Raw genomic sequence first — 27,442 nt, forward strand, 5'->3', positions numbered from 1 at the left:
TGTAGGCCTGTCTTTTTTTACTTTATACCGGCATCATAATCTTCTTATAAGGACCTATAGTTGGCTCTAATAATTGGACATTATCATCAGATGGATCATATACACTTAAGTCTGGGGACCAAGTGAAATATTTATCTTATATTATCAGACTAAAAGAGGTGGATAAACTTGAGTTTTAAATAGCGTTGCCCTCCATATTACAAATTCACTGCAGTTTATTCCTGGTGTAAAAGGAGTCGGACCAGGTGAGGCGTGCTTTGTGCGGTATTTTAGAATGACTGAGATGAATGCAGACGTCCCCTTCTCTCTAAACTGTTCTCTTTTCAGAGCCGGCAGCCCCTTGCTGAGTTGGTCGCAATCATTGTTTCTCTGCAGCATTAACCACATTCCAGAGAGGCGCAGCGCATCCTGTCTTCATCCCCGCATTCCTTTTACGCAAACGAGTCCCCTGTGTAAAACGGTGTTTTTCTTAGCTTATCGTACGCTTGGTGAGTCCGGACTTAAATACAACGGATATTTATGGCGTATCCGATTATGCAGCCCACTTTGATTTCTGGCATAGCGACCGTAAGCGAAAGTAGAGGAAAAACCAACAAGGGGAAATTCCTCCGCGCAGCGCGCCATTGACTGTAAAGACCTTTCAACTTAACAAAAACTGAAGTTGACAAACGTATCCCTGTCGGCTGAAACTGTGAGAAAGAGTTTGTTTTTTCGGCGGAGGGGGCAAAGCAGAAGAAGACGATGCGGCACACATTGGCGGTTTCTGAGCACATTGGTGGTTTTCTGTAAATGAGCGACGGCTGTACCGCGGCGTTTTGTTTTGATTTCCATGTGAAATGCAATTAGTGCTCCGCGGTGCTCGCTAGTTTGGCTCGCGGAGCGGAGCACACTAAACTTGTTTCTCGCCTCGGGAGCACAACATGGAGCATTATCAGGAAGATTTAGGACTCCGGGCCAGTAAATTGATGGAGGACCTTTCCTTGTATGATGCGTATAAAGACGAGATGTACAACGCGAGGAGAGACTTGGTGATTAACCCCGATTTAGACTTTTCGGCTCCGGCAGTAGCAGAGCGCAAAAGTAAGCCAATGAATGGTACCTCTGTGCTTCACCAGCAGCATCACACAGTGGAGAATTTCACGACTGGGAATAAAGTGTACAACGCAGCTCCGGTGCGCCCTGTGAACTGCAACCGGACCGTTCCTGTGGATTTTTGTGCCCCTCAAAGAGACGCAGTTTATAGTGAGGAGGGCTGCTGCACCAAATCCGAAGTGGCTTTGCCGTGCTACACGGGCGCTTCCGAGAGGCACAGGAGATACTCTCTGGAGGTGCAGGGCCACAGGTACAGCACCGGCTCCGCTTTCGACGGCGTGCCTCTCAACAAACCCGTGGCTCTGCCCGGCAACAGGTGCAACAGTGTGTGCATTACCAGCAGCCACGACGGGAGATATAACGCCACTAGTCCCCGGTCCAGCCTAGCATCTTCCCTGTCCTCTCAAGAGCAGAGCAAGCATGCCAGCCCGAGGTCGAGCATCAGCAGCCCGCGCACTAGTTTGGTGGTACCGGGCCAGGACAGGTACACGAGCCCCAGATCTAGTTTAGTTCACTGTGAGGGCAACAGTGTCCTCAGTCCCAGATCCAGCTATGCAAGCACCGCCAGCGACACGAGTAAACACTCCAGCCCCCGGGCCAGCCTCAACAGCTGTGACTGCTGCAGCAAGCCCAGCAGCAACCGCACCAGCGGGATCAGCATGGGCTACGACCAGAGGCACAACAGCCCCAGGTCGAGCACGGCAAGCCAGTACTCATTCACCACCAGCCCGAGATCCAGTTACTCGGACTCACGGTACGGGCCCGTGGTCAACCATGATCTGGAGGGGGCGATTTTACACTCGGCGCCGCTGGCTAGTCCTCGTTCGAGCATCTGTAGCCAGGACGGGAGCGCAAGACCGGGGACCGCCGCAAACTGCGTGGTCAGTCCCCGGTCCAGCATCTCCAGCCACAGCTCCAGAAGTTCCCGCAGCTCCAGGGGGTCTATGAGCACCTACCCGGATCTGCAGCTGCCCTCACCCAGGTCATCGATGCTGGGCAGCGGTTTGCACGAGGACACGCTGCTGCAGGAGTTTGGAGACTCCAACGGGATCCAAAATCGCATCCATCTCCAGGGGCTCTCGGCGGTCCCAGAGCCCCAGCAGCAGTCGGCCCACACGGGAGGGACTGCGGAGATGACCGTGGGGTCGCCATCGTCATTTTGTTACGGGGTGTCCTCGAAAACGGCTTCATCAGGCCAGAGGTTTAAGCTGCCTTACCAGGTGACCCCCAGCCGAGAGAGTGGGCCAAGCCAGGCTGAGAGGCGGCTGGAGGCGCTCACCCTGGAGCTGGAAAAGGAGTTAGAGATGCACATGAAAAAGGAATACTTTGGTAGGTGATTATATTAATGGCAGGTTTGTTTTCAAATGAACCTTTATTTGATCTGATGTCTTCAGTACTTGTAGACACAATTGTAAAGGAAAAAAACATGTTAACAAGCATCCATGTTGCAGAATCAGTTTTAGCATAGGGAAGTCAAAACCACTGGAGTTTTTATATGACCCAATATTAACTATCTAGTACATAAACTTCCTCTTATCGATACTGTGTGTTGTATTGGATGAGGGTTTGGTTCTGTGGCCCTTGGATCACCAGAGAGGTAAGAGAACCAAGATCCAGATCAGTCAAACCAACATGTTTTCCTCCTGCATATGGTGTAAAGCACTGATGAGTGTTTTTCTGTTATTTCTGTCATATTTTCCCACTGGATACAAAGAATAATCCATGGCAACATTTGAACAAACGTGTAATAGTACGAGTAGTGTGAAATGTCATGTGTAACTTTCTCTCTCTGAGTGAATAAGTTTTTTGTTTATAGTTTTGTCATCTCTTCAAGGTCTATTTGCAACCTGCTAATGTTACATTACCACTAACAGGTCCCTCTGTGGAAGATAAGAGTGGCTTTGGAGGGCAATACTAATTTCTATCTTGGCAGAGCTAACATTTGCACAGCGCTGAATGGAACCTTCTGTTCTGCCAGAGCAGGCACCCTTCGGTCATTCAGAGCAGTGCGGTCTGGATTTGATGAAAATGCAGTTATCGTCTTGAGGACGGAGAGTAGACTGTGGTCAGTGATTTGTTAGGGTTTTTTTGCCTGATTTCAAGACATTTTTGTGATTAGGGACTGTGAGACCAATTGTATTTGTGTTCAGCGGCAGTAGCACAGCCGCAGAAAGCCCGCTGAGGAAGTTGCTGTCCACCTTTTGAATTAGCAGCCAGACAAATGGCTGCATTCAGAGAACAGTGGCTTGTTTTATAGCCTGTGCACTTGGTCGGAGTGAGGCGGAGACGGCTGTTGATTTGTTCCAGAGAAGCAGGTGAGAGAAGACAGGAGGGAGAAATGAGGAAGTGTGGGGGGGGGGGGGGGCGCAAGGAGGGTGGGATTATACAGAGATGGCGAGAGAGAGGAATGCAGTCAGACGCTCCTCACACCAAGCCCAATAGAGACAGCAGTGTTTCCGTAGCGACAGTGGAGAAATTGATTGCTGAGGCTTTTTTTGGGGGGTGGGTTGGGGTGGTTAAGCACAGCCTGCTGGTGTCCCACACTGCCCGGGTCCGGCCCTTGTGTGGCCTCTGTTTGTTGTGGTGGCGAACGAGCTGTGAATCAACAGCTGGCCAGATATATGCCTGCAATTGAAGCAGCAGAGGGAGGCCAACCCCACCCCTTACACTCCTCCTCCCTCCACTCCACCACAACCACCGCCACCCCGCCCTGACTCCCCCGCGAAGCCCTTCATTAACCAGCCAGTGGGGAGTCGGGCAACACCAGACACTTGGCACACGATCTTGGCTGGCGGGCCAGACATAGTTGGTGGGGGTCAAGTCTGATCACCTGCCCAGAATTATAATGGCAGTAGTCATGCACATGCCTGACACACACACACACACACACACACACACACACACACACACACACACACACACACACACACACGCGCTGACTTGTAGACGGCGGCACACTGTATGCTCTTTGTAGACTGTACAAATTGCAGCTGACGTGAGATGTCTAATTTTCTCACGTTTAAGTTTTAAGCCTTCAGTATGCTCTGATGCGGCAAATGCTCTCAGATGTCTTACAAGTGAAGACCTCTCTCCTGAAATGACGTCACATCTCCAGGCTTTGATGCCATAAAGGCTATCTGCTAGCCTTTTTTTTTTACTTACTGCAGATTTTGAAATAAACTGCTGCATTCTTGCATCGTGATTATTTTGAACTAGGAAGATGCATGATCCTGCTCCGCGTGTAGTGACTGAGTCAGACGTGCAGAGGTTTTAAAGTATTTTGCAGCATTTGGTTCCGCAAACTAGAAACGTGCAATTCATCCCTCGTGTAAATTTTACCATTCATCTGTTTGATTGACACTTCTCACATAACCTGCATGTATTTTGGGAGATCGGTTTGATATTGTGCTGTAAAGAAGTCACACCGAGTGGTTGTTAAAGTTTCATGAATCGGGCTGTGCAAACCTTCTTACAACCCGCTGCACGTTCTGTGCTGTCTTCAGTGATGGTAGAAAAAGAATGATTATTATTAATATATCACATCACATGCTTGGTATTCCACATTACATTTCCTATTTCAAAAATAACATTAAATGTTTTTTTTTTTTCTTTATCCCGACATACTGCGATCATCCCCTGTTTTCATTTCATCACATAACAAGCCCCACAGTTTACTGTCGTCTGCTATTGAAAAACCAAACATCATGGCTGGATGTCAACAACAGTGTTTCTAGTTCAAAAGTGCAGGGATGTCTGTGTGTCAAGTCGTGCCATTTTATTTTTAACCCCAGTGAATGCACAACATCCTGTCCTTGCCACATGGACATGTTGTGAAATGTGCACATGAGGGATTCAGCATCCTCTTTTAAATGAATAAGTCCTTCACGGGTTTCCAGCTCTCCTGTAAAATGACAACCACATCCTCACTCATAAGACACTGACTTTTAGCATTTGTGGGGAAATCACAGGTAGTTCTTTTATGATGTTTTTCCCATTTTACAGCCGTTTTCAGTGGTTTCCTCATATCAAAGAATGTTTCCATGATGACAAATGAGGCCTTCACAGTCGTGCCAACATGTGGTGTGCAGTTTTTAAGAAACTGCAGTATAGCTGCAACCAGAGGGAATAAAGTAAGGAAGGTAACTCGATGTCGCTTTATAAATAAATCATACTGTTTTAGTTTAGCCGTTGGGTAGAGCCTCAAAGCCAAAGAGCCATGTCAGCGATTGCATGTTCATAGATTCATTCTGTGGGGAAAAGAATGAAGGATTTTTTGAATCTCCTTATCATGAATGTAGATAATTGTGCGTTAGGATAGACACATGGTGACATGGGGCTCAGCGGGTGAAAAACACACACACGAACACCTGTTATCTGGGTACACACCTGTCTCACATCTGACTCATTCCCATCTACATGTGTCTTAGGTTGTTCACTGAAATATAAATTCCACTGTCAAATATTTGTCATTATGTTAGTCCACTTACTGTCAACGGTGTAACACAGAGAACCATTAACTTTGCTTCATGGCATTTAGACAGATGTGGAGTAAGTCACGTGTACTTGGTGGGTCCAAGCGAATTAATGTTGAAATTCTGGAAGTAACCTTTGTGTCAAGCCTACATTTTAGTCTTAGAGTACGAGTGCGACGGGCGCAGGGATGACAATACTTACAGACGTCAATACACAAAGAACATAGAAGTGACTAACATTTACATCGCACACTGTAATCTGAGCTAGGATTAGTCAGACAAAAATAGACAAATAGCTTAGATTTCATAATGATTGAAGCTGTAAGAGTGTAATTCACTCGACCCATATTCAGCTGCGGTGTTTCATACAATACAGAACATGATTTAAAAGGTAAACTGTGCCTGAAGAAAATGAATTAACGCTTAAGAAACATTTTGGTAATGGCCATCTGACCAAAAAAAAAGTTTTCTATTTACAAAGTGGCCTTTGAGTACTTTAATAGTTTTTTAGGTAAAAATATAAATGTTCTGGCAGTGTTATTTTGGAGAAATTGTTTAAGCTCATTTGAAGTTTACGCAGTTTATCGCCCATTTCACTCTGTTATCTTTTGTTGAGTGCATGAGTGAAGTCATGAGTTTAGGTCACACCAGGAAACGCCAATATTTGACTTTGATTCAGATTAATTAATTTGTGCAAACACCTCAAGTTTAAAGGGAAGACATTTTAATCTTTAGGTTAAGGTGGTTTTCCCTTCACCTTGTCCTTTATCTGTTCCTTACAATGTCCCAGAGTGCACTGGAGCGGTTATTGCTTCTGATAGCCTGGGAATTCTATGATTATCTCACAGAAAGTGTTTCCTTGTTTTGAATACGTCCAGAAATATGTATTTATTTAAAACATAAGTGAATATAATAACTTATCTGTGGATGGGAGGGGTGGGGTGGGGGGGTGCAGCTCCCTATTGGGATCTTGTGTCCTGTAGGCACTGTGACCCTGGAGTCACCCCACCCAGGCTTTGACCCTGCACTCCCTGAGGAATGTGACCCCAGTGGAGGTCGTCTTGTGCGTGAGAGTTTGGAGATCGTTAGTCTGCTGCTGCCGCTGCATCTAAACTGTTTTAACCCACTGTTTTGTTTTTTTTTTCCTACCCTGTCTCATTTCTTCACTAATGGTCATTACGCTCTTTGAGGTTTTTTTGTTCGGGTTATGTAGTAGTGCTCGTGTACCTGTGGATAGCTGGGCATCAATCATCCTCTATACATCCTGGTATGGGACTGATGGACTGACATTCCCCCTAATGGTAAAAGTGCAGCTTTGTCACTAGTAGGGCAGTCGTTTGACTTTTGGGACAGATTTGGGACAGATCCTTCCCTGACAACTTATGTTAAGGTGCCTTTTAGCCAAAGTAGGTAAACTACAGTAAAACTGCAGTACTATGAATTACAACTGCTCAGTATGTTACCTTGAAGCTCCCAGATGTATTCTTTTTTTTTCCGGCCCAAAAATATAGAATAACACCATTCTCATCATTAAGAGTGTTAATTTATATGCTGTGCAAAATATTTTTACACCATAGTTTTATACGAATGGACTCCCAGCAGTGACTAAATTCAATTCAGAAGTGTTTCTTCCTCTGGTATGATTGTGTAGCAGCACATCACTGTCCCCCCGCACACCTTGTTTCTGGCCTGTCCTCCCTGACAGCCACCCCCCACCCCACCCCCCATCCACTGCGTTTCCTGTCAGGAAAGCTTGCAGCATGTCCTGCAATTGTTTGCTTTGCTAATGGTAGCACACTGGTAGCAGACAACATCTTCATTGAATAGTACCAGCTAGTTCAACATCCACGCAATCTCAAACTCGTTAGCATTTAACATTAGTCATAAAGCAGTGGTAGATGAGTGTTCACACAGAGCTTTGCCTCAGGGCTAAAGAATGAGGTGTAATTCTAACAATGTTAAAATCCCATGAAGACAAAGTGCTTTAAATGATCCCCAGGAGATTTTCTTTCCACACTGGATGTAGGATGATTTTATTCTGCTTTTGCATACAAAGTATTTTGCTCAGGATACATAACATTGACTCACCAATCACGTGTGTCCTACAGGAATCTGTGTCAAATGTGGGAAGGGTGTCTACGGAGCCAGCCAAGCCTGCCAGGCCATGGGGAACCTGTATCACACTAACTGCTTCACCTGCTGCTCCTGTGGTAAGTAAAACTGTGGTAAAAAAAAATAGTGCTATAATAGTAAAAACTGGTTCACCGTATGGTCTGCAAATGTGGACGGTATCCCACCACAATGGGAACACTGCAGGAACAGGATCTGCATCTGGCATGTGAGCAAAGCCATTCCCATAATGACCCTTTCCCAAAAAAAACAGAACGTTAGTCAAACTATTTTGACATTTCCGTAGCAGGTAGTAGATTTGAAATGTGAGAAATGATTTGGTACTCTCATTCAAGCTTATTGCCCTTGTTATGGAAATTTTTGCCATTTTTCTGGCTCTGAGGAGGTTTATGCGTCATCCTTAATCTCTACTAAGCTCTGATTGGTCGATTGTTTCTTTAGCCAGGGAAAACAGCCATCAATGAGCAGAGCACCACACAAATGTGAATTAATGAAAATGTCGGCGGTGATTGGTGGTCTGGAACCAGGCTAATTGGTTGTTCTCAAGCCAAACCAAGTTTGTTAGTTTGCCACTTTATGTTTTAGTGCTCTGCAGGTGATTAAAGAGAAGCGACGTGTGCTAATGCTTCCGCTTCAGTTTCTGTCCAGCCTCCCCACCTTCCCTGTCTGAAGATGTTCTTTCTTACAGCCTTGCTCTAAGCTTCAGCTGGTGCTGTCTCTGCTGAAAAATCATCATTAGTATCACCAGCTTGATGTCAGAGGTGGTGTTATAGTTGGGAATCAAAACATCTGCTGCTTACAAAAAAAACGTCCTCACGCCTCTGGTCTGTTCAGTAGAATAAAAGGGCAGCTCAGTTCTCTCTGCAGCAGGAAATCAAATGCTGACATTATTTGGTCTCTAAGACTGTAATTAAATCTGTTCTTGAGCTCAAAGTATAGATCGTGTGTGTGTGTGTGTGTGTGTGTGTGTGTGTGTGTGTGTGTTTTTTTTATTGGATGTCCCTGACACCCGACTCCAGACGCCCTCTCCTGTTTCCCGGGGAGACAAGAGGAAGATGTCAGGAAAGAGCTTTTTAGCCAGGTTGCTTCCATTCATATGTGTACTATACATGGATACTGATCCTCCACCCCACCCCCTCCGGCCCTGGAAGAACTGCCTATAATTTACATGTAACCAAAGCCACATACTTTCCAATTTATTGTGTGTCTGAAGAAAGAGGGGCCAGATGCCGAGTGTCCAGTTGCTGAAGTTGTGGGGTTTGCTGTGGAAAAGTCGCCTCTGACCTGGTTTAGGTGTAAGTGCTGTTTTAACAGTCCTGATTATGATTTAGGCTTTTTTTAGGTGTCGTTAGCTAGCTACACTTAGAAACCTGCTTTCAGGATGAAATGAAGCAAAGGCACTTGTTTGTAAAACAACTAGATTGTTTCCTCCGTAGACTAAAAATACTCTTGAAGAATGACTGGATTACTCCTGGGTAGAGGCTAACCACATCATAAAATAGCTATGTGGGATTTTATTGCTGTTAGACAAAAAACACAGACAGCTCCTGAGAGAATTATTGTTGCGTTTATTGGAGAAATCATGTCCAGGATTAGTCAACAAGTCATTTTCTGTGCTCGGTGCAGGTCATTGTTGATTGCTTCACAGGCCATCGTACCTCTCGAGATGGTTTATTGGTAACGTAAACTCCCTGATGTATCATTTGACCTCGTGTGAATGTGAATGTTTTCTTTTAAGCAGTGTTTTGAAGGCCTCTGAGAAGTTTAGTTTCAAAGTGCCTGCACTTGTCATAACACAATCCAGTGATTTATCAGGAGCTACGTTCCTATGTCCCTGTTTGTTTGTGTTTTTTTCCTTGCGTAGGGTCCTCCTGGAGTCCAAAGCTCCACAGTGAGGCAGAGTTTGCTGAGACATTGCTTGCTGGTAGCCTTGGGCTTTGTTTAACCATGCATAATTGAGCCCTCCTCTTGGCTTACTCCCATGGTTGCACCCTTTTTTCATGAAATGGCCAAGAATGCAAACTACCCCCTCCACTTCAGCCGGCCTTCCCTAGAGGACCTCAATCAGACAGTCACAAAGTGTACCAGACCTGCTTATCAGAGGGGGCAGGCCTGGCATAGGCTCACGTTAAATGGCACATGCACGGAGGAGTGCATGCATACATGTGCAGACACATGCACACAAATTGGCAGGGTTTTATAGTTCTAGGGTTATTTCAGTTCAGATTTTCTTTTTTTTAAATTGCTTTAAAAATCTCTGTCTCAGCCACATTCACCTAAAAGTTAAATAGTCCATCTGCTGAGGTACATTGTTATGCATAACGTTGAAGAGCAGCCTTTCCTGCTCTCACAGCTAATATTAAAGTGCCATTAAACAAGGCGGCTTTCCCTCTGCAGCTTTAATTGTAGCAGAAGGAGTTTCACTTTCCTCATTTTGCCACTGAAGATGTTTTCCCAGCAGAAATGCACTTTAACAGGAGTAAATATATATTTCACTGTGACTGTGAGAGAGGGTGTTGCTGAAAATAAGCATGCCCTCTCCGAATAAAATAAAAATAATAAACACGCTGCTTCAGGCTGGATGAGCAGACTGTCAACTGACTCATGTCTGTGTTACAGTAATCCAAAAGGTCTCTGAATGCAACGGCAGGAGAAGAGCTCAGAGGTTCTCATATCATCCAGCGCCACCAGTGGCACCTGCCAGGCAGCAGAATTCAAAAAACTGAAAAACAGGGAACGTTAAGTAATTTGTGTTTTGCTCCTGGATTCATACAGTATATTTACGTGCACACTAATTATTAGAAATAATTGGAGTTGGAGAAGAATAATGCAATAATCAGAATGTGAAAGCTGTCATATAAACCACATTAGATTCATCATTAACATTCAAATATTCTGTATAGATATAAAAATATACTAATTTAAGACATACCAGTCTGTATATAAAGTATGTAGTTATAAAAGCCAGTAGCTTGTTAGATGCTAACAAGTGTTCTCATTAGCAGGTGGTCACTGAGCCAACCGCTAACAAGCCTGTAGCAGTATTGTATTTTTGACAACCTCCATTTAACCTTTCTGGTTTGTTTGGTTTGTAACTGCACAGTTGAGTTCCTCCTCTTCTTTTAATGAACAACAGGCAGACTGGATGCTGTGAGACATGTTGCACCTACAATCAGTGTCATAACACTGCCCTTGATTTGAACTGCAGCTAAATATTATTTTCACTGTTGATTAATATGTTGCTTTTTTGCCTGTTACCAGAGCTGCATGGGCTAAAGTTAGCCACAGGGCCTCAGTCGTTATTTGCTGACGGCTTTTGTGAAGGCACAAGGCATCGCAGACATGACCTGCCATTAGCGGGATGTCACTCGGCCATACAGTGAGGAAAATAAGTATTTGAACACCCTGCTATTTTGCAAGTTCTCCCACGTAGAAATCATGGAGGGGTCTGAAATTGTCATCGTAGGTGCATGTCCACTGTGAGAGACATAATCTAAAAAAAAGAATAAATTCCAGAAATCACAATGTATGATTTTTTAACTATTGTATGATACAGCTGCAAATAAGTATTTGAACACCTGAGAAAAATCAATGTTAATATTTGGTACAGTAGCCTTTGTTTGCAATTACAGAGGTCAAACGTTTCCTGTAGTTTTTCACCAGGTTTGCACACACTGCAGGAGGGATTTTGGCCCACTCCTCCACACAGATCTTCTCTAGATCAGTCAGGTTTCTGGGCAGACACTGAGAAACACGGAGTTCGAGCTCCCTCCAAAGATTCTCTATTGGGTTTAGGTCTGGAGACTGGCTAGGCCACGCCAGAACCTTGATATGCTTCTTACAGAGCCACTCCTTGGTTATCCTGGCTGTGTGCTTCGGGTCATTGTCATGTTGGAAGAACCAGCCTCGACCCATCTTCAATGCTCTAACTGAGGGAAGGAGGTTGTTCCCCAAAATCTCACAATACACGGCCCCGGTCATCCTCTCCTTAATACAGAGCAGTCGCCCTGTCCCATGTGCAGAAAAACACCCCCAAAGCATGATGCTACCACCCCCATGCTTCACAGTAGGGATGGTGTTCTTGGGATGGTACTCATCATTCTTCTTCCTCCAAACACGGTTAGTGGAATTATGACCAAAAACTTCTATTTGGTCTCATCTGACAACATGACTTTCTCCCATGACTCCTCTGGATCATCCAAATGGTCATTGGCAAACTGAAGACGAGCCTTGACATGTGCTGGTTTAAGCAGGGGAGCCTTCCGTGCCATGCGTGATTTCAAACCATGACGTCTTAGTGTATTACCAACAGTAACCTTGGAAACGGTGGTCCCGGCTCTTTTCAGGTCATTGACCAGCTCCTCCCGTGTAGTTCTGGGCTGATTTCTCACCTTTCCTAGGATCATTGAGACCCCACGAGGTGAGATCTTGCATGGAGCCCCAGTCCGAGGGAGATTGACAGTCATGTTTAGCTTCTTCCATTTTCTAATGATTGCTCCAACAGTGGACCTTTTTTCACCACGCTGCTTGGCAATTTCCCCGTAGCCCTTTCCAGCCTTGTGGAGGTGTACAATTTTGTCTCTAGTGTCTTTGGACAGCTCTTTGGTCTTGGCCATGTTAGTAGTTGGATTCTTACTGATTGTATGGGGTGGACAGGTGTCTTTATGCAGCTAACGACCTCAAACAGGTGCATCTAATTTAGGATAATAAATGGAGTGGAGGTGGACATTTTGAACTTAGTTTGTTTGTTGTAAATATCATTCTGTACTTGTAGCTGCATTACCAAACTGTCAGTCCACCGTCTGAACGTGATATGGACACCCATATAATGGTGTTAGGTGGGTGAGTAGTTTTGTCTAATTATGAAACACAAAAATACATTCGCAGAGATTTCACAGCTTATCTGCTTTCAAATCCCAAAAGCACTCAGGCGACAAGATTGTTGAAGACATGTTAGCCTCTTTCCACCAGCCTTTGCCCTACAGCTGTACTTTAAACCCAAACGCTACGCCAGCCTCCCCCCCCTTAGTCCACTATGGGTCCACTCAAAAAAAAGAGGTGACTATTGGTCAAATTTCTTGCAAACCGCAAACAGGTCTGAAAATATTGTGATGTCCCTCAGTTGTGCCTGAAACCAGTTTGGAAAGTGAAAATCTTATCTTTAAACCTTATCAGATGTTCCGTGCTGATCCTTGGCACAGACCAGGAAGCCGGAACACACCTCTTTCCCGGCTCTCTGGTGAGGCAAATTGGGGATAAGTCTGCGTAAATATCTTGTAATCAGAGCATGTTATAAGACAGCGCTGGAATGTGTGTGTTTTGGTTTCAGTATTACCATGGGAGGCTCAAGGGGCGTGGCAGTCATTATTGGTCAAAACAGGGTGATGTGTCACTGATTCTAGCAGAGAACTGGCAGATAATATGCTTTCTGCTGCCTGTGCAGTACCTTCCACACCTAGTTTTTCACAAAAATAAAATAAATAATCTCATCAGGCCAGTACAGGCGCACTGTGACATTGTATTAAAAAATCCGTTTGGAGCTTCTGTTTGAGGAAATCACTACATATATCTGTTCTGTAGCTGAGCCAGGGCTCTGATTTCTCTGCCAGAGACAGAGAACAGAGAGCGATGCATCCCACCAGCAAGAGCAGTACCTCGCATTGACAGTGAGAAAATGACAAAGCAGTGGAATAAAAAACAATGGGGTGACGAAGTACAAATAACAGGAGACATTGTGTTGTTTTTTCTGTTAGTGTGGATGTTAATGTAGAGCAAGATGTAAAAACAGTTCCACTCAAAGATGTCTTCTGCCTGCCTTGAACACTCTGCTTTTTTAATGTGGGATTTATATACACATCACTGCTGATTAGGTAACAACTCTGACACACCCTCCAAATGAGAGACCCATTTCATTTCACCCGGGAAACTGTAGCAAAACAGTGCATGCCTTGTTCACATCAAACATGCCCCTGATGTAGACATGCCATGAGCTCTTTCAGCGTGAATGCAGGCAGTTCAGGTCTGTGATTGGACGCTCACAAGCTGTATTCATCTAATCAACCTGATTGCACAGCAAGAATAAGAGATGTGATTGCTTGAAGGTTTTCAGCTGCAGCCAGAGCCTACTGTAAGCCACTCGTTTGGTCACTCAGGCCGTGCCAAACGTGTTGTACTGGATGGATGTGTTGTGTCCCGGTTACAAACATTCAGCGACCCTGCCTGCTTCATTGCTCTGTTTAGCTTGTTTTCTCAAAGCATACAGATTACAATTAAAATCCTGAGCATTAATGCACAATACTTTCACATCAAGATGAGCACTCTTGAAATATTTTAGAACAAAGAGGAACAGTTCTCACATGTTTAAGCACACCAACAGGCATACGAGCAATGGGAAGTTGACAAATACTTCTACATGGAATGTGACCTGATATGACCCAGTTTTTCAGCAGCTTTTGCCGTGGGGATTTAGATGTTTCAAAGGTTAACAACTATTTATATAGTCAAAAACTCTAAACTCTATCAGGATTTAAAATGTTTTATAGGCATATTTGCTTCACCATAGTATGGGTCCTGAAGAATGTGTGAGCGTGTACAGACTGTGGCTCTTTCTTTTTTTGCACCTGTTAGGGTGATTAGAGGTTACACCTTAATCATATTTATTATGGCTGTCACTTTTTCAAAAAGGCTGGTTTGAACAAATTTGAACTAACCGGTACCGTGTGCTGTCCTACAACTGCACTGTTTCTTGAGATTGTGGCGGGACTTCTGGCTGGAAGCCCCTTCTGTGTTTTATTCCGAACTCTTCTCTCGAAACAACGGCAGTGGGCCGCATATTCTTATACTGCTTACCCAGATGCTTCGGTGGCGTGATTATCTCATCCACATAGCTGTGCTCGTCAGTGCAATAGGATATGCAATAGGTCAAGTTCATGACTCAGGCTTTGGTGGTAGTACATGAGATGGAGCAAACATTTGCAGAGACCAGGGGAACATGTGACCGCACCTTAACTTACCATAGTAGAAGAGTTTTGCACTCTTTGGCTAAAGTGGTGGCAGTGTTTCTAATATTTATTTTGCCCTGAGTTGAGCCCCAGAGGCAGATCTTCATCTTAGGCTGCATATAGAAGAAATCCTGTCCTCTTCCCTCATATTAACAGACTTGAACCCTTAACCATTCATACGTAGCCTAAAACATGTGATTAAGAGAAATTGTTGGTGGTGTCTTGGGATTAAGTGATGCCAGGAACCCTTTGGTCAAGGCAAGCGAGTTGTTATTGAATCAGTCATTCTTTTTATTGAGAGGTTGTGTAGTCTGAGCACCTGGAAAAGCCATAGAAATAAAAGAAATGAAAGTCTATGGTGCAACATCAGGAAGGTTTCTTCTAGTTTCTTATGTGTGAGCAGGCTCAACACAACTGCTAAACCAGAGGGAAATTTAGTCGAATAATACCTTTGCCTTGGTGACACATCAAGCCTCTTTCACCAGACCAAAGCTAATTCCCATGGCAACACCATCATTCAAAATGAGTGCAAGAGCTCTACTTCCTAAATAACCAAAAATTACAAGCAACCAGCACTAAGGAGTGCAGAAATCAGGGCCTTAAAGCCTCAGAAGTAACAGAAGTGTGACCATAGAACGAGCAACTAGAGCCATAACTATGTCATTGTTGTCGTCATTTTGTTGTTAAATTACCATTTATAAGGTTCAATGGTAAATAGTATGTTTTTTCCTGCTTGTTGAGTCCCAATCAGTCAGTTTTTGGACAACATGTACAGGACATTGTCTGTGTAATTCAGTTGTAATACAAAATATAGGTCTTTTTTAGAGTGAGAGGCTAGAATCTTATGTTCATTATTTTTTCGTTTGGATCTCACATTGTGCAGTTCAGTTTGTAATGCATCATATTCCATTTAGTGTTAAGGAGGTCTTAAATGTGGCTTTCTAAAGCCTGCAGATAGATAAGAACTTAAACGGGGCTGCTGGTTCTATCACTTGTAGCGCTGTGAGGAGGACTCTCTGACTGGTGACAAAAGGCCAGAGGAAAGAGAGGCAGGCATGGAGCCCTCCCCCTCCTTTTCTCAGTGAGGGAAGCGGGCAGAGAGTGGGTGTTGGAGAGGTGTGGGGGGTTGAATGGGACCAGCTAGTGACCTCAGGCAGAAAGAATGTCCCCGTTTGCTCAGTCGGCCCGCTCCCCTAGCAGCGCACCACACAGTCATCAGCGCTGGGTCCTTTGTGTTCACCTTCCAGACCCCAAACTCCAGAGCAGAGGCCACAGGCGAGCACACAGCAACACCTCACAGCCCCTGCTGCTGCACTGTTCACTATAATCTCACTATTCCTGCAAGTTTAGCCTCTCCAAAGTCTTGGTTTTGAAGACAGTGTCTCTGCACATGCAGTTCTTCCTCGATCCTGCTTTTTCTTTGCTCCACGCTACCAAAATGCTAATTCCTCCTCAGTCTCAAAGTCTTAAAAATCTCACCTATTGTGTGGACAGCATTCCTCGGCTTCTCCAGCCATTTATGTGGGTGTTAATGTATTGCCATCTCCCAGCATTGTGACACTGTGTTTGTGTGTGAAATACAGCGATTGCATAAATTTCAGTGTTAAAAAGAGAGGGTGGGGGGAGGATTTCCCATGCTGGGATACCCATAAAATCAATGGTGGCTCGGGACGACAATTAAATCTGACTAATCCAGCAGATTTATGAGATCCTTGTGCTTCGTCTGCCAGGCTCGGGTGAAGTCATCACGCTGCCAGAGAGACACCGTTGCTGTTAAATGAATTTGAATGGGCGAGCTGTAAGGGGTGCATGGCAGGGGGCTGCAGAAGCCAGCCCGCAGCAGAATTTCTTTTTAGATTGGATTCAAACTTGGATTCTGATGAATGAAGACTCGCCAAGAGGAATTCAGTCTTGACACTCGGAGCTGAAAGCTCAGTGTGCTAAACCTGGATCCGGCATGGTGTGCTCACGTGTCTGTGGGATGTGTTTGCAAGGTGTAGGGCTGCAACCATTGATTGTTTTCAATGATATTTGGTCTTTAAAATGTCAAAAATAATGTGTGAAGGACTTCAGCAGTGAAGAAAACCTGAAAATGATGCGAAACAAAGAGTAAAGCAAGGTATGGTCATGGATATTGATAAATGACCGCACTTTTAAATGGATAATGAAATTGATTTGACAAGTTGGGGACATCCTCCCTCCAGTCTGGAATTGTTGGTTTGTCTGTGAACAGTACACAATGGCAGGAAAGGGAGGAGGAGAGATTTTGGGGGTAAGCAGCCTGCTGTATTGATTGTGCATGGGTTGTGAATGGAATCCTGTTGGGATCAATGGACCGTGTAATTAAATGAAGGCACAGACAGGATGTCACCTACATTCGGCCAGCCAGCTGCTCTACACTGACCTGCTCTTGTGGTTGTAAAGTAGAGAGATGAAGGAAGAGGCATACAGTATGATGTGTTTTGACTTGAGTGTAAGAGGTTAAGAGAAACTGTGTCAAAATGTTCTTCAGTGTGCTGTGTCTGACATAATCTGTTTGTTTTTTCCCAGCACATTAAGGGCAGAAAATTCAGAAGAAATTCCAATTTTAACTGACACTGATGTTTTTATAGCAATATCCAGCTCAACTATAGTACTTGTTCCTGTCAGCAAGCTCTTTCTTTAGACAAAGAAGTCATAACTCATAGGTATTTAACATTAGTAGTAGTAGTAGAAAAAGGCTTTGAGATCTATCTTTTCCTATAAAGACTAATAGGTTTCTGCTATATTAGACATCACATGGCTATAAAGATGCAAGAACATGCATCAAGGATTAGAGATTTATTGTAAACAGCTTTTAGTTCTTTTTAAGACATAGCATGTATTGAAACACAAACATTACATAACTCACATTTATGACTTTAAGTGATACTCCAGGTAAGTATTCTACTTCCATGAAGATGGGGGACTCAACAAGAGTTGTAATAAAAATATAATGGTCAAAAGAGGCTGCGATATTGTGATTTTGGCATATTCAAAAATGCTCTGTCGTACATTTCCCATGATGCAACTTCATAGCATCATTTGATAGACACCTCCCTGCCTGGTAAATGTCCACACCTTTCTCTATACTCAACCTCACCTTGTAAAGCAAACTTTCTGTTAAAAATGTAAAGTCTCCAAGCCAGCAAGAAAAGAAAACAACCACGATGACATCACTATGACATCGGGGTTGTTTTCTTTTAAAAGCTCCCGCCAATGACACAAAAGACACTCTACAACTGTTTTCACACTTTTGAGGGATACTCCCCATGACGAGTAAACTGATCTTGATGTGTAAAATCCCAGAGTGCACCTGCTAAAACAGCCTCCACTCTTCTGTCAAGTTTTCCACAAACATTTGGAACTTGGCTACAAGGATTTGCACCCAATCAGCCACAGGAATATTTTAAGGCCTGGTCACACACAAGAAAGTGCAGCGAAGTCTGCGTATCTTTGCGTAAATAGGGTTCTTGAAGCTTGGTGACGTAGTGACTATACTTTCAGGGTTACTTGGTCAACTGCTATAGCTGGCGAGCTGACTACTAACTCACGGTCGGTTTCAAGTTGGTTTCAATAGCTCACGGTCATGGTTGCGGTGATTCCATTGGAATGAATTGACTTCACTGCCATTTTCAGGGCTGGTGTGACCAGGCCTTTTGGTGAGGTTGGGCGATAAGCCTGGCTCACATTCAGCGTTCCAGGTCATCCTAAAGGTGTTTGATGGTGTTGAGGTCAGATCAACTGAGAAAATGATTTCCTTATGCACCTTTGTACATTATGGCATTGTCATGTTGAAATAGGAAACTGTTGCTGCAAAGTTGGAAGCATACAATTGTCTGAAATACTATTGTATGCTGTAGCATTAAGCTTTGCCTTTTAATGGAATTAAGGAGTCTAGCCCCAAACCAAAAGTGCATAAAAAGGGGTGTACACGTACATTTGGCCATATAGTGTATCTTCAGCAGCACGTTAGAGAAACTCTTCCTTGCTTGAATATGTAGATTTCATTTGTTGTTTTTCTTTTCAGGGCGGAGGCTTCGCGGCAAAGCATTCTACAACGTCAACGGGAAGGTCTATTGTGAGGAGGATTTTCTGGTAAGTCACCTGTGCGGTCATGATTATTGATTTTGGCAGCACTGTGTCATTAAATCATGGCGGGGCGACAGAGGAACGGAGAGCAGAGAGCGAGGGATTAGGATCTCAAGCTACATTCTGCAACCCTCCAGAGGAAACAGACATTGCTGCTACAATTAGGAGTTTAGCACCACCCTTCCAATTCACACTAATTTCCCCCAAATTTCCCCAAGGAGCTCAATTACCCCATGAGCTGCTCCCCGGTACTTACAATTAACAGTGGGAGGAGGACAGCTGTAGCTCTCAGGCTCCCTTTTCCATCTGCTTCAGGTTAACAGGACAGACAAAGGGGCCTGCTCTCACGATGCCTTCGTGTTCTGTTTGGAAATTTTGTAATGTAGATTAACACAACAAGATGCAAATGAAAGTATCACCTTTCTGATCATCACATTTTGTGTACTATAGCTGCATGTGATGCTGTATTTAAGATCAAGAACTAGAATAAAATGTGACGGAGCAAACATTGAGGAAGGAGCTTACGAAAGGTTCCTGTAACATAAATGTTGAAAACATCTTTGTCCTAACACATGGCCTCATCTGCTGGCAATACTTCCTGTTTATAGGCAACTTCCCCTTAGAGTTTAACCTGTTGATTAAGCAGTGCTAAAATTCCTGTTTTGCACTTTGCAATCACTGCCTGTAAATGATAAACTGATGCTGGGGTGAGACTAATGTTCTTCCGCCTTCCTCACACACTTAAGACTGGACTCATCTGGCCTGTCACCCCAGGGGTGTCTCAGGGGTGGGGGGAGTGGCAGATGGTAGATCTGGAGTGGAGATGTCAGGGCAGGGGGCAGGCTGCCCATCACCACCTCCCACCTCCACCTGGTAACCATGTCTCCTCTAACAGCCCCCGTTCATCGGGTCACGACCCTGAGGGAGTTGTGAGCTGCAGATGGTCACCTTCATTATCTGCCTGCGCTTGGGGTTTAAAGGAAAGGGGCAATCGATGGGACACAGGGTGTTTTGTTTCCTGTAACACACAGAAGGCACTTCACACCCAGTTGGTCCGGTGGAGATACTCACCAACCAACAAACAGGTGGCAAATCCCAAATGGGGATGGATTTAACAGTATGAATGTGACAGAGGGCCTTGCGGAAAAGCAGCAGCACCCTTCTTCAGAAAAATAAAGATAGACATTAGGTCAGGCGCCACAAGTGACTGCTGCCTGATGAACATGTCAGCTGAGGGACAATAGATTTTGAAAGAAACCCCTCTCATGTTAATTTAAAGAGCGCAGCAGCGCCCTCTATAGATGAGTCCTGGACCTAAACATGTTCATGCGTCAGTGAAGCAGTACATGTTCTCCCTGATGGCATGGCCCGCACAAAATCCTCCGAACGTCACTGCTGTGGTCAATAAATCCAGTGTCTTGTTTTATCCACAGTACTCTGGTTTCCAGCAGACGGCTGAGAAGTGCTTCGTGTGTGGGCACCTCATCATGGAGATGGTAAGAGCTTTATCAAACACAATATGTAAAGCAAAGAGCGAGTGCATGTACAATTCCGCCATCTACTTGTGGCGTTACTGTGTTTAGGACACTCCCAAATGACTATATGTAAAGTTACAGTTTTTTGTGTCTCACAATCTTGAGTCAGTTCAGCTGCCTGCTTAATAACATTGTAAGTTCATATGAATTTATTTAGCCCTCTTTATGTACTGCATGAACTCCATGGCCTCAATCCCAAGTCTTACTGTAGTGTGTGCTGTCTGTACGTTTCTTCCGTGTGTGGTTGTCTAGATCCTCCAGGCACTAGGCAAGTCCTACCATCCTGGTTGTTTCCGCTGCGTGGTGTGTAAAGAGGGTCTAGATGGAGTGCCTTTCACAGTGGACGTTGAGAACAACATCTACTGTGTCAAAGACTACCACACGTAAGGAAGACATCTGTCCACTCTGCACACTGATAAAATGTCATTGCTGCATGACCAAATGTGGCCTAACAAGCTGTTTCAGTACGAAAAGGAAAAATTGGAACATGGAAAAAGCACAGTTTGTCACAAAATGCACGATTTGCACGCTATTCTTACTGCTGTTACTTTTACTTTGAACCTATATTGTCCTGGTTTTATTTGGAAAAATGTGTTGAATAAGAAGTCAACTGATTTACACTACACAGAGACTGGTGACATCTTACAGTCTGTAATTTTCATCGTCTCGTCCGTGACAGGGTTTTTGCTCCCAAGTGTGCCTCCTGCAACCAGCCCATCCTTCCAGCCCAGGTAAGGAGTAGCTCTAAATGCAAATGAGTTGTGACATGACTTACATATCTGTTAAGTTTGTCATCTCCAAGAAATATGCGTTCCACAAAAAAATGTATTTATTAAAATGAAGGCACCTTTTCAGACTATATTCTAAAGATTCAGCGATAAACACCAAATGAATGTATATTATTTTTAAATATTGCTTTTCATTTCTTAGATCATCTTGGTTTCTATGAATATGCCAAGTACTATTATCTCTGTTATTAGTCACCCTTTATCAAAATAAATAGCAGTGAGGATGTTACAAGATAAAACTTACAAAATATGAAGAATTAAATAGAAATGAGAAAGGACTGAGCTAAAGTAAGCTTGTCTACTGAAGTTCAATATTAGGATTTTTTTTCATTTTGTTTTCTAAAGTCCTATCTGATACGTGAATATGATTACCTATATTACCTATGTATTATCTGAAATACTGATCCTGCCAAAACTTCTTAAACTTAAATAAATCTGGCTGAAGGCGGACAATTTTTCATTTTAATAAAAATGCAATTAAACAATCCAAAACTTTCTCCTCCTGTTTGCCATAAAGCCACATGTATATAGAGCAGCTCAGGTGCTGCATTCTGTACTGAGAGAGTGGAGCAGATTGTGTGTGTTGCTTCAGGACACGTGGCAGCTGCAGGGATCAAACCTGCGGCCTGCTGCTTATTGGACCATCACTTTATTAAGACACTAGAATGATGCATGTGATGGTCTTACTGTGTGTTTGTCCCACCAGGGGTCTGAGGAAACCATCCGGGTAGTTTCTATGGACAAGGACTACCATGTGGAGTGTTACCACTGTGAGGTGAGTCCTGCAATCTGTCCACACACGTACACACACAGGGTATGAGTATGAGCTGTCCACCATGCATGTGATTTGACTAGGGTGCATGATTCAGCTTTTCATGCTGTCGTGAAAAACAGGCACACACAAATTCCCCGATCGTGCACAGACACATTCACGGACATCAGACACAATGATCCTGACTCAGATCTGCAAATCATGGGACGAGACTAGACCAGTTTGTGGCGGATGGTGTGAGTCACCCCTGCAGTCTGTTGTGGAAGGAATGAGACGCGCACACACAGAAAAAACACACCGGATACTAATCCCAAGGTTACAGCTCAACGTTGTGACTCATTGACAAAGCACATTCCAGTGTTGAGCTCTGAACTCAGCTGGGGACATATTGCTTAAACCAGACTGCCACTGACCTCCGTCAGACGGTTTGCAATTCGAGTGTGAAAGAAATGTTTGTGTACAGAGGAAGGGTAAAGTCCAGAGCTGATGGTAAATTCATTACATATTGGGGGTTGGAGTTGGAGGGGGTGGGGGGTGAATCACTGAATACTGAGCAGAAGATACAGCGAGATTCACACCTGCATTACTGCAAATTCATTTATAATACATACATTTTCAGCTGCTTATCCTCTGAATCACGACAGCAGCAGAGTGGTTAAGGGCCTGTTAGTTTATGCAATGCTCTCCAGCATCTCAGGGTCTCATCCCTGTCAGATGTACACCAAATTCCTCCGCAGGTTCAAGGTTAAGAGTGTTCATTCATAATTGCAAAGGCAGCACCTGTAGCTGGTTCACAGAATATTTTGTTCATACTCCCTCTGGCGTTTTGGAGAATACTGCAACGAACAACGCGTTGAGCTTAAACGCCTCTGCGCCTGCACGTAGCTTGCACGCCATCTGCGGTGGGTCGTGCCATGTTGTCTCGCTTAAAACCGGCTACTTTCATATTCGGAATTCCTTCTGGACATCTGAACTCTCTAAGGATGTGAGGGGAGGACATTTTAGTCACTTGTATAAGAGCTTTGCCTTCAGGCTCAGTGAGAAGATTAATGCCACTCTCTGTACATAAAATATAAGGCTACAGCCAGTAGCAGCTTAGCTTAGTTTAGCTCAAAGACTAAAAACTGAGGAAACAGCTAGCCTTGGCTCTGTATAAAGATAATATATATAATCTGTGCGCCAGCACCTGGTATGCAAAATCTCATTTATTTAATCTGACCAAAGCTGAAGTGTAAAAGTATTTTCCATGGGGTTATCTGCCGTTTTTGCACTCATTTTTTTGTACAGATTAAACAAACAAGATATAGCGTGTTCATTTATGAGTTTCGGTGGTGCTGGACACCACCAGGCGAGCTCTTTCCCCCTTTTTCCAGTCTTTGCGCTAAGCTAAGCTAACCTGTAGCTGTAGCTGTAACAGAGAGATGTGAGCAGTGGTATCAATCTTCTCATCAAACTCTCTGTCAGACTATTCCTTTAAATAAATGTTGCATTGACACACACACACACACACACACACACACACACACACACACACATCTGGGTTTTGTTTTTTCGTCTTCATGGTGTTTCATGCTTCTGTCTTTATGGCACTCTTTCAGGACTGTGGTCTCCAGCTAAATGACGAAGAGGGCCATCGCTGTTACCCACTGGAAGGCCACCTGCTCTGTCATGGCTGCCACATCCACCGGCTCCAGTCGCAGGTCTCTGCCCACCTGCCCCCCAGCTACCCCCTCCATGTCACAGAGCTGTGAGGGGGAGGAGGGTGGGCAGCAACCAAGCCCTGCCTCCCAGGTGACCTGAGACACCAGCAGCGGTTAAGAAATTTTTTAAAAAGGCCTGCAGCAGTACCAGGGAAGCCTCTGAGCTACAGCCCCTGTCTTCAACTGAACAGCTGGGCCGTGGACTAACACACAGTGCAGGTCCCACCACAAGCCATGTCATGTCACATGACGGGGCTGGGAAAAAGGGTCCTCCTCCTACTTCATCTGTGGTCCTTTCCTCCCCGCTCCCCTGGGGTGGCTAAACCCTGAAAGCCAACACGCCTACTCACCCAGAGGCCCCCGTGACGTCACACCTCCTGACCCCTGCATATTCATCAAAGAGAGGGTTTTTGGATCGGAGGAGAGAACGTGAACTTGTCTCTCTTCTTGCTTTTCTCTCTTCCTTTCCATGTTTTTCATTCCTATGCTCTGACTGAAGGAGTTTACCACAGTGGATTCACCTGTGCTGTCACGCCTAGAGTGCACTGCTGATGTCTGCGTCGGGAAGGCCAGGGGACAAGCCACTATGTCCAAGTACTGGCTGGACTTGACAGACCCCAGGGTGGGCATGCTGTGCCTTCGGAGCAGGCTCTCTCTGTGCGGCCCCTAACACTGAAATGGAGTCCTGCTAAAGGCTATGCAAAGGACACCCAGCATCATTACACAGGGCTGTGAGAAAAAATATTAAGTCATCGCTCCTCACCCCGCACCGCCCCGAAATAACAGATGCACCGTAGCGCCACAAGCCCAGAGGACAGACTGACATTCCACTTAGAAGTCTTAGACGAGACCTCGAGAGATTCACATGCAGTGTCTTAATTAATGATTATATTATGACAGAAAAAGAAAATGTTAGATGCACATAGATTGTCTTTTATATATGAATATATATTTTGCAGATGTTTTCCACGTGACATCATAGATGTAGATTGTCGGGTTTTTTTGTTGCTGCGTTCGCGATAGATTCGGAGGTGAAACACAGCGTCTGTTATGTTGTCTGACGCTTCTGAAGATTTTGGGTCTGTTGCATCATTTCTCCTCCAGGACACAGAGCCTCTTCATGTCTGTCAGTGGGTCACAGGTCCACAGGCTTTATAGGAGCAGACCTGGCTCAAATAGCATTTGCCTTCAGTTATTTTTATTCCACTTTGAGTACCAAATGTTCAGTGCCTGAATCAAGTTTTTGGCAACAGATGTGTTTCTTTTAGACTGCATATGAAGTGTATACAGCTGGAACATTCCTGCATACTTTTACATTTCACTGCCTTTGGTTAAACCTCAAGCAATGTATTTATTGTAAATACACTAAAAAGTCAAAATGAATTGAATAATGATTTTGACTATTTGAACTGGTTAACCTCTCCAGCGCATGGTCTTAAATTAAGCAGCACTTGAAGTTCTATGTAACCTAATTCCTACAAAATGTAACAATGCATTTATGTACCTTAACTTTAGACTTTCTGACTTTCTGTCAAAGGCCTCTATTTTATCACACAGAGTGTGAGCTTAAGACTTAAGCTTAATCGTCAAATCTGAGAGCTTAGCTACAAATTGGTCTTTAAATACTAAAGATTTAGGCGCTTTGGTGGAGCACTAAAAGACACAGCAGTCAGAAATCAAATGTCAGCTCATGACAGAGAAAATGCAAACGGTTGTAAAGATTGTTTTACAGAGATGTTGTTTCATTTATTAAAAAAGGTATTTGGAAAATATTTGGCTAAACAAAGTGCTAGAAATTGTGAGACAAATAGCATGTTGTGTGCACTAGGCACCTCAGAGGGATGAAGATCTGCACTAAAAATAAACTAATGAACTTACACCTTAATTATACTTTTAAACTATATATCATTTTCCATGCTAAAAACAGTGTTCACAAGCATTTGTTGATAATTTTCTGAACACCCAGTTGCTACTTTCCTCCAGAGAGGAGCCTAAAGTCAGTAATTTTCTATCACCAACGTCTGCCCTGACACTGTCAGGAATGTGGCACCTGGTACTCAAACAGGAATCAAACAATCGCAAATACCTTTTTCCACCAGGTCTGTTCAGGACACTGTTTCCTGGTATGTTTTCAAGACACTGGTTTTTTGTCATATGAGCACTGAGAACAAAGTGCGTCACTACGAGGAACCTCCACTAGTCTGCATGCCTTAAGACAGAACGGGTATGTTTTGTGTCTCGCTCTGGTTTGCCATGCAGTCTGCTGTTGTGTTTTGAGAGGACGTCCCTGAAAAACCCGGAGCTGCTGGTCCCACCCGCATTTTTATGGGACAACCTTGCTGGATGTATGCGTTTATGTGTGTGTGGGTGGGGGGGAGTGCAGGCAGGCAGGCGCTTGCATGTATGTGTTGCAGTGAGTCATGTATGTATGTGTATAATATGCAAAACAAAAACTAAATGAGACAAAATCACTTGAAACGCCGAGCTGTGGTGGTCCTGAAACATTTGTCTCACCTCTCTTCACTGGGTTACTGTCACAATGAGTTTGTTTTCCCCCAGATTGGCACTCAATTAATCCTCCCCTGTAACATGAAAAGTTTTGAAAGTCAGAATTCAAGATAATTTAGGGAACTTCTGTTTTTGAGGAAAATTCTGCCTCAATCATGCGAATTATAGAGATAAACCCCCACCATGTGTGTGCTTATTTTAAATATGAGCAAATTGTGTAAATGTCTTAAGTGTGTGTGTGTGTGTGTGTGTGTGTGTGTGTACTAATGGCAGGACCATGGAACATGCACATCACTGTGTCTGCAGGGCAGGGCAGCATCCAACACAGTGACCCCTGCTCTGTCTGTTGTACCCCAGTGTTGATTTTGATGACATTGTTCGTTCATCACGTACCTTTGTCCAGATGTTTGTGTCTAATTCTTGGTGTTTGTTCGACCCTCTGTCTAGTACCATGTTGGTGGGGCTTACACATGTTCCAGTAAATGTTCCAGTGGCTGATATATCATCCTCTGATAGTGGCAAACCCATCTGGTAACTAAAAGAGAATAAAACAATCACCAACTATTATATGCACTGGCCCAGCTCTTATTCATACTGCATTACCGTGCACACCGGTCTGAATAAATACTACTGAATGTGTCAAAGACAGAGACTGAAGCCAGGGGTCACCACAGGCAGAAAGTGATTTTTGATTTATCCTGATCTAATGAGATTCATTCGAATGTAATAATAATTAGTGTTTGTTCTCCTCCCAGTTGTATATTTGTTAAAACAGAAAAGAAAAGGACTCAATATGTGAGACATTCCTTGTCATTTGATTAACCTCAAGGGTTCTGGTCAAGTAACGTGTGCCATACTTGAAGAATGAGGCATTTTTTTTAACTAGTCTGCACAATATCTACGCCCAAGATAAAACGGGATAAGATCAGAGTGTATCCCCTGTTAAAGATGTCTTGATTCACCTGTTTTAAAAGTACTTCAGTTTCTATTGCATAGCACACAGCTAGTTACCCTGTAAATAAAGAGGCTAGTTTTTTATTTTATTTTTCTGTCAAAAATCACTTGGAAAGAGAAGACGACTTCTTCTCTTACTGGTAGTTCCAACAAGCACATCTCGACACCTGTTAAACATCTTTTGTATTTTGATTACCTAGATGGTTCATAAAAAAAGGAAACTAGATCTATTTATCTAAACATGAAAAAAGTCTAAAGTTATTTAATGTATTAAAAATCGGGACGTATCATTTAACTGTAGATGACATAATCTGCTTTTTCAATAAAGTGGTTTTGTAGCTAACTGCAAAAAATCTGTTTTATTTGTGTGTTGTTTTTTG

General features: G+C 43.9%; 1 protein-coding gene across 1 annotated transcript; it reads left to right on the forward strand.

Annotated features, from left to right (window-relative positions):
* The first annotated feature begins 370 nt into the window (after positions 1–370).
* Positions 371–27,415, forward strand: LOC119890095 (WT1 interacting protein). The gene is made up of 8 exons (XM_038701134.1): positions 371–2,421; positions 7,673–7,774; positions 18,744–18,811; positions 20,239–20,301; positions 20,593–20,723; positions 21,020–21,071; positions 21,835–21,903; positions 23,499–27,415. The coding sequence occupies exons 1-8, from the start codon at positions 921–923 to the stop codon at positions 23,649–23,651; spliced, it is 2,139 nt and encodes a 712-aa protein (XP_038557062.1). The 5' UTR covers positions 371–920; the 3' UTR covers positions 23,652–27,415.
* The last annotated feature ends 27 nt before the right edge of the window (positions 27,416–27,442 follow it).

The sequence above is a fragment of the Micropterus salmoides genome, unplaced genomic scaffold (genome assembly GCF_014851395.1).
Source record: "Micropterus salmoides isolate LMB-PRFRI ecotype aquatic unplaced genomic scaffold, ASM1485139v1 Ms_hic_scaffold_6, whole genome shotgun sequence".
In the NCBI taxonomy this organism is placed as follows: Eukaryota; Metazoa; Chordata; class Actinopteri; order Centrarchiformes; family Centrarchidae; genus Micropterus; species Micropterus salmoides.

Excerpts from the sequence above, each read along its gene's own strand:
- LOC119890095 (XM_038701134.1), top strand. The coding sequence starts at position 921 with ATGGAGCATTATCAGGAAGATTTAGGACTCCGGGCCAGTAAATTGATG. Across the intron at positions 18,812-20,238 it reads ATTGTGAGGAGGATTTTCTG|TACTCTGGTTTCCAGCAGAC; the intron begins GTAAGTCACCTG and ends TTTTATCCACAG. Across the intron at positions 20,302-20,592 it reads GGCACCTCATCATGGAGATG|ATCCTCCAGGCACTAGGCAA; the intron begins GTAAGAGCTTTA and ends GTGGTTGTCTAG.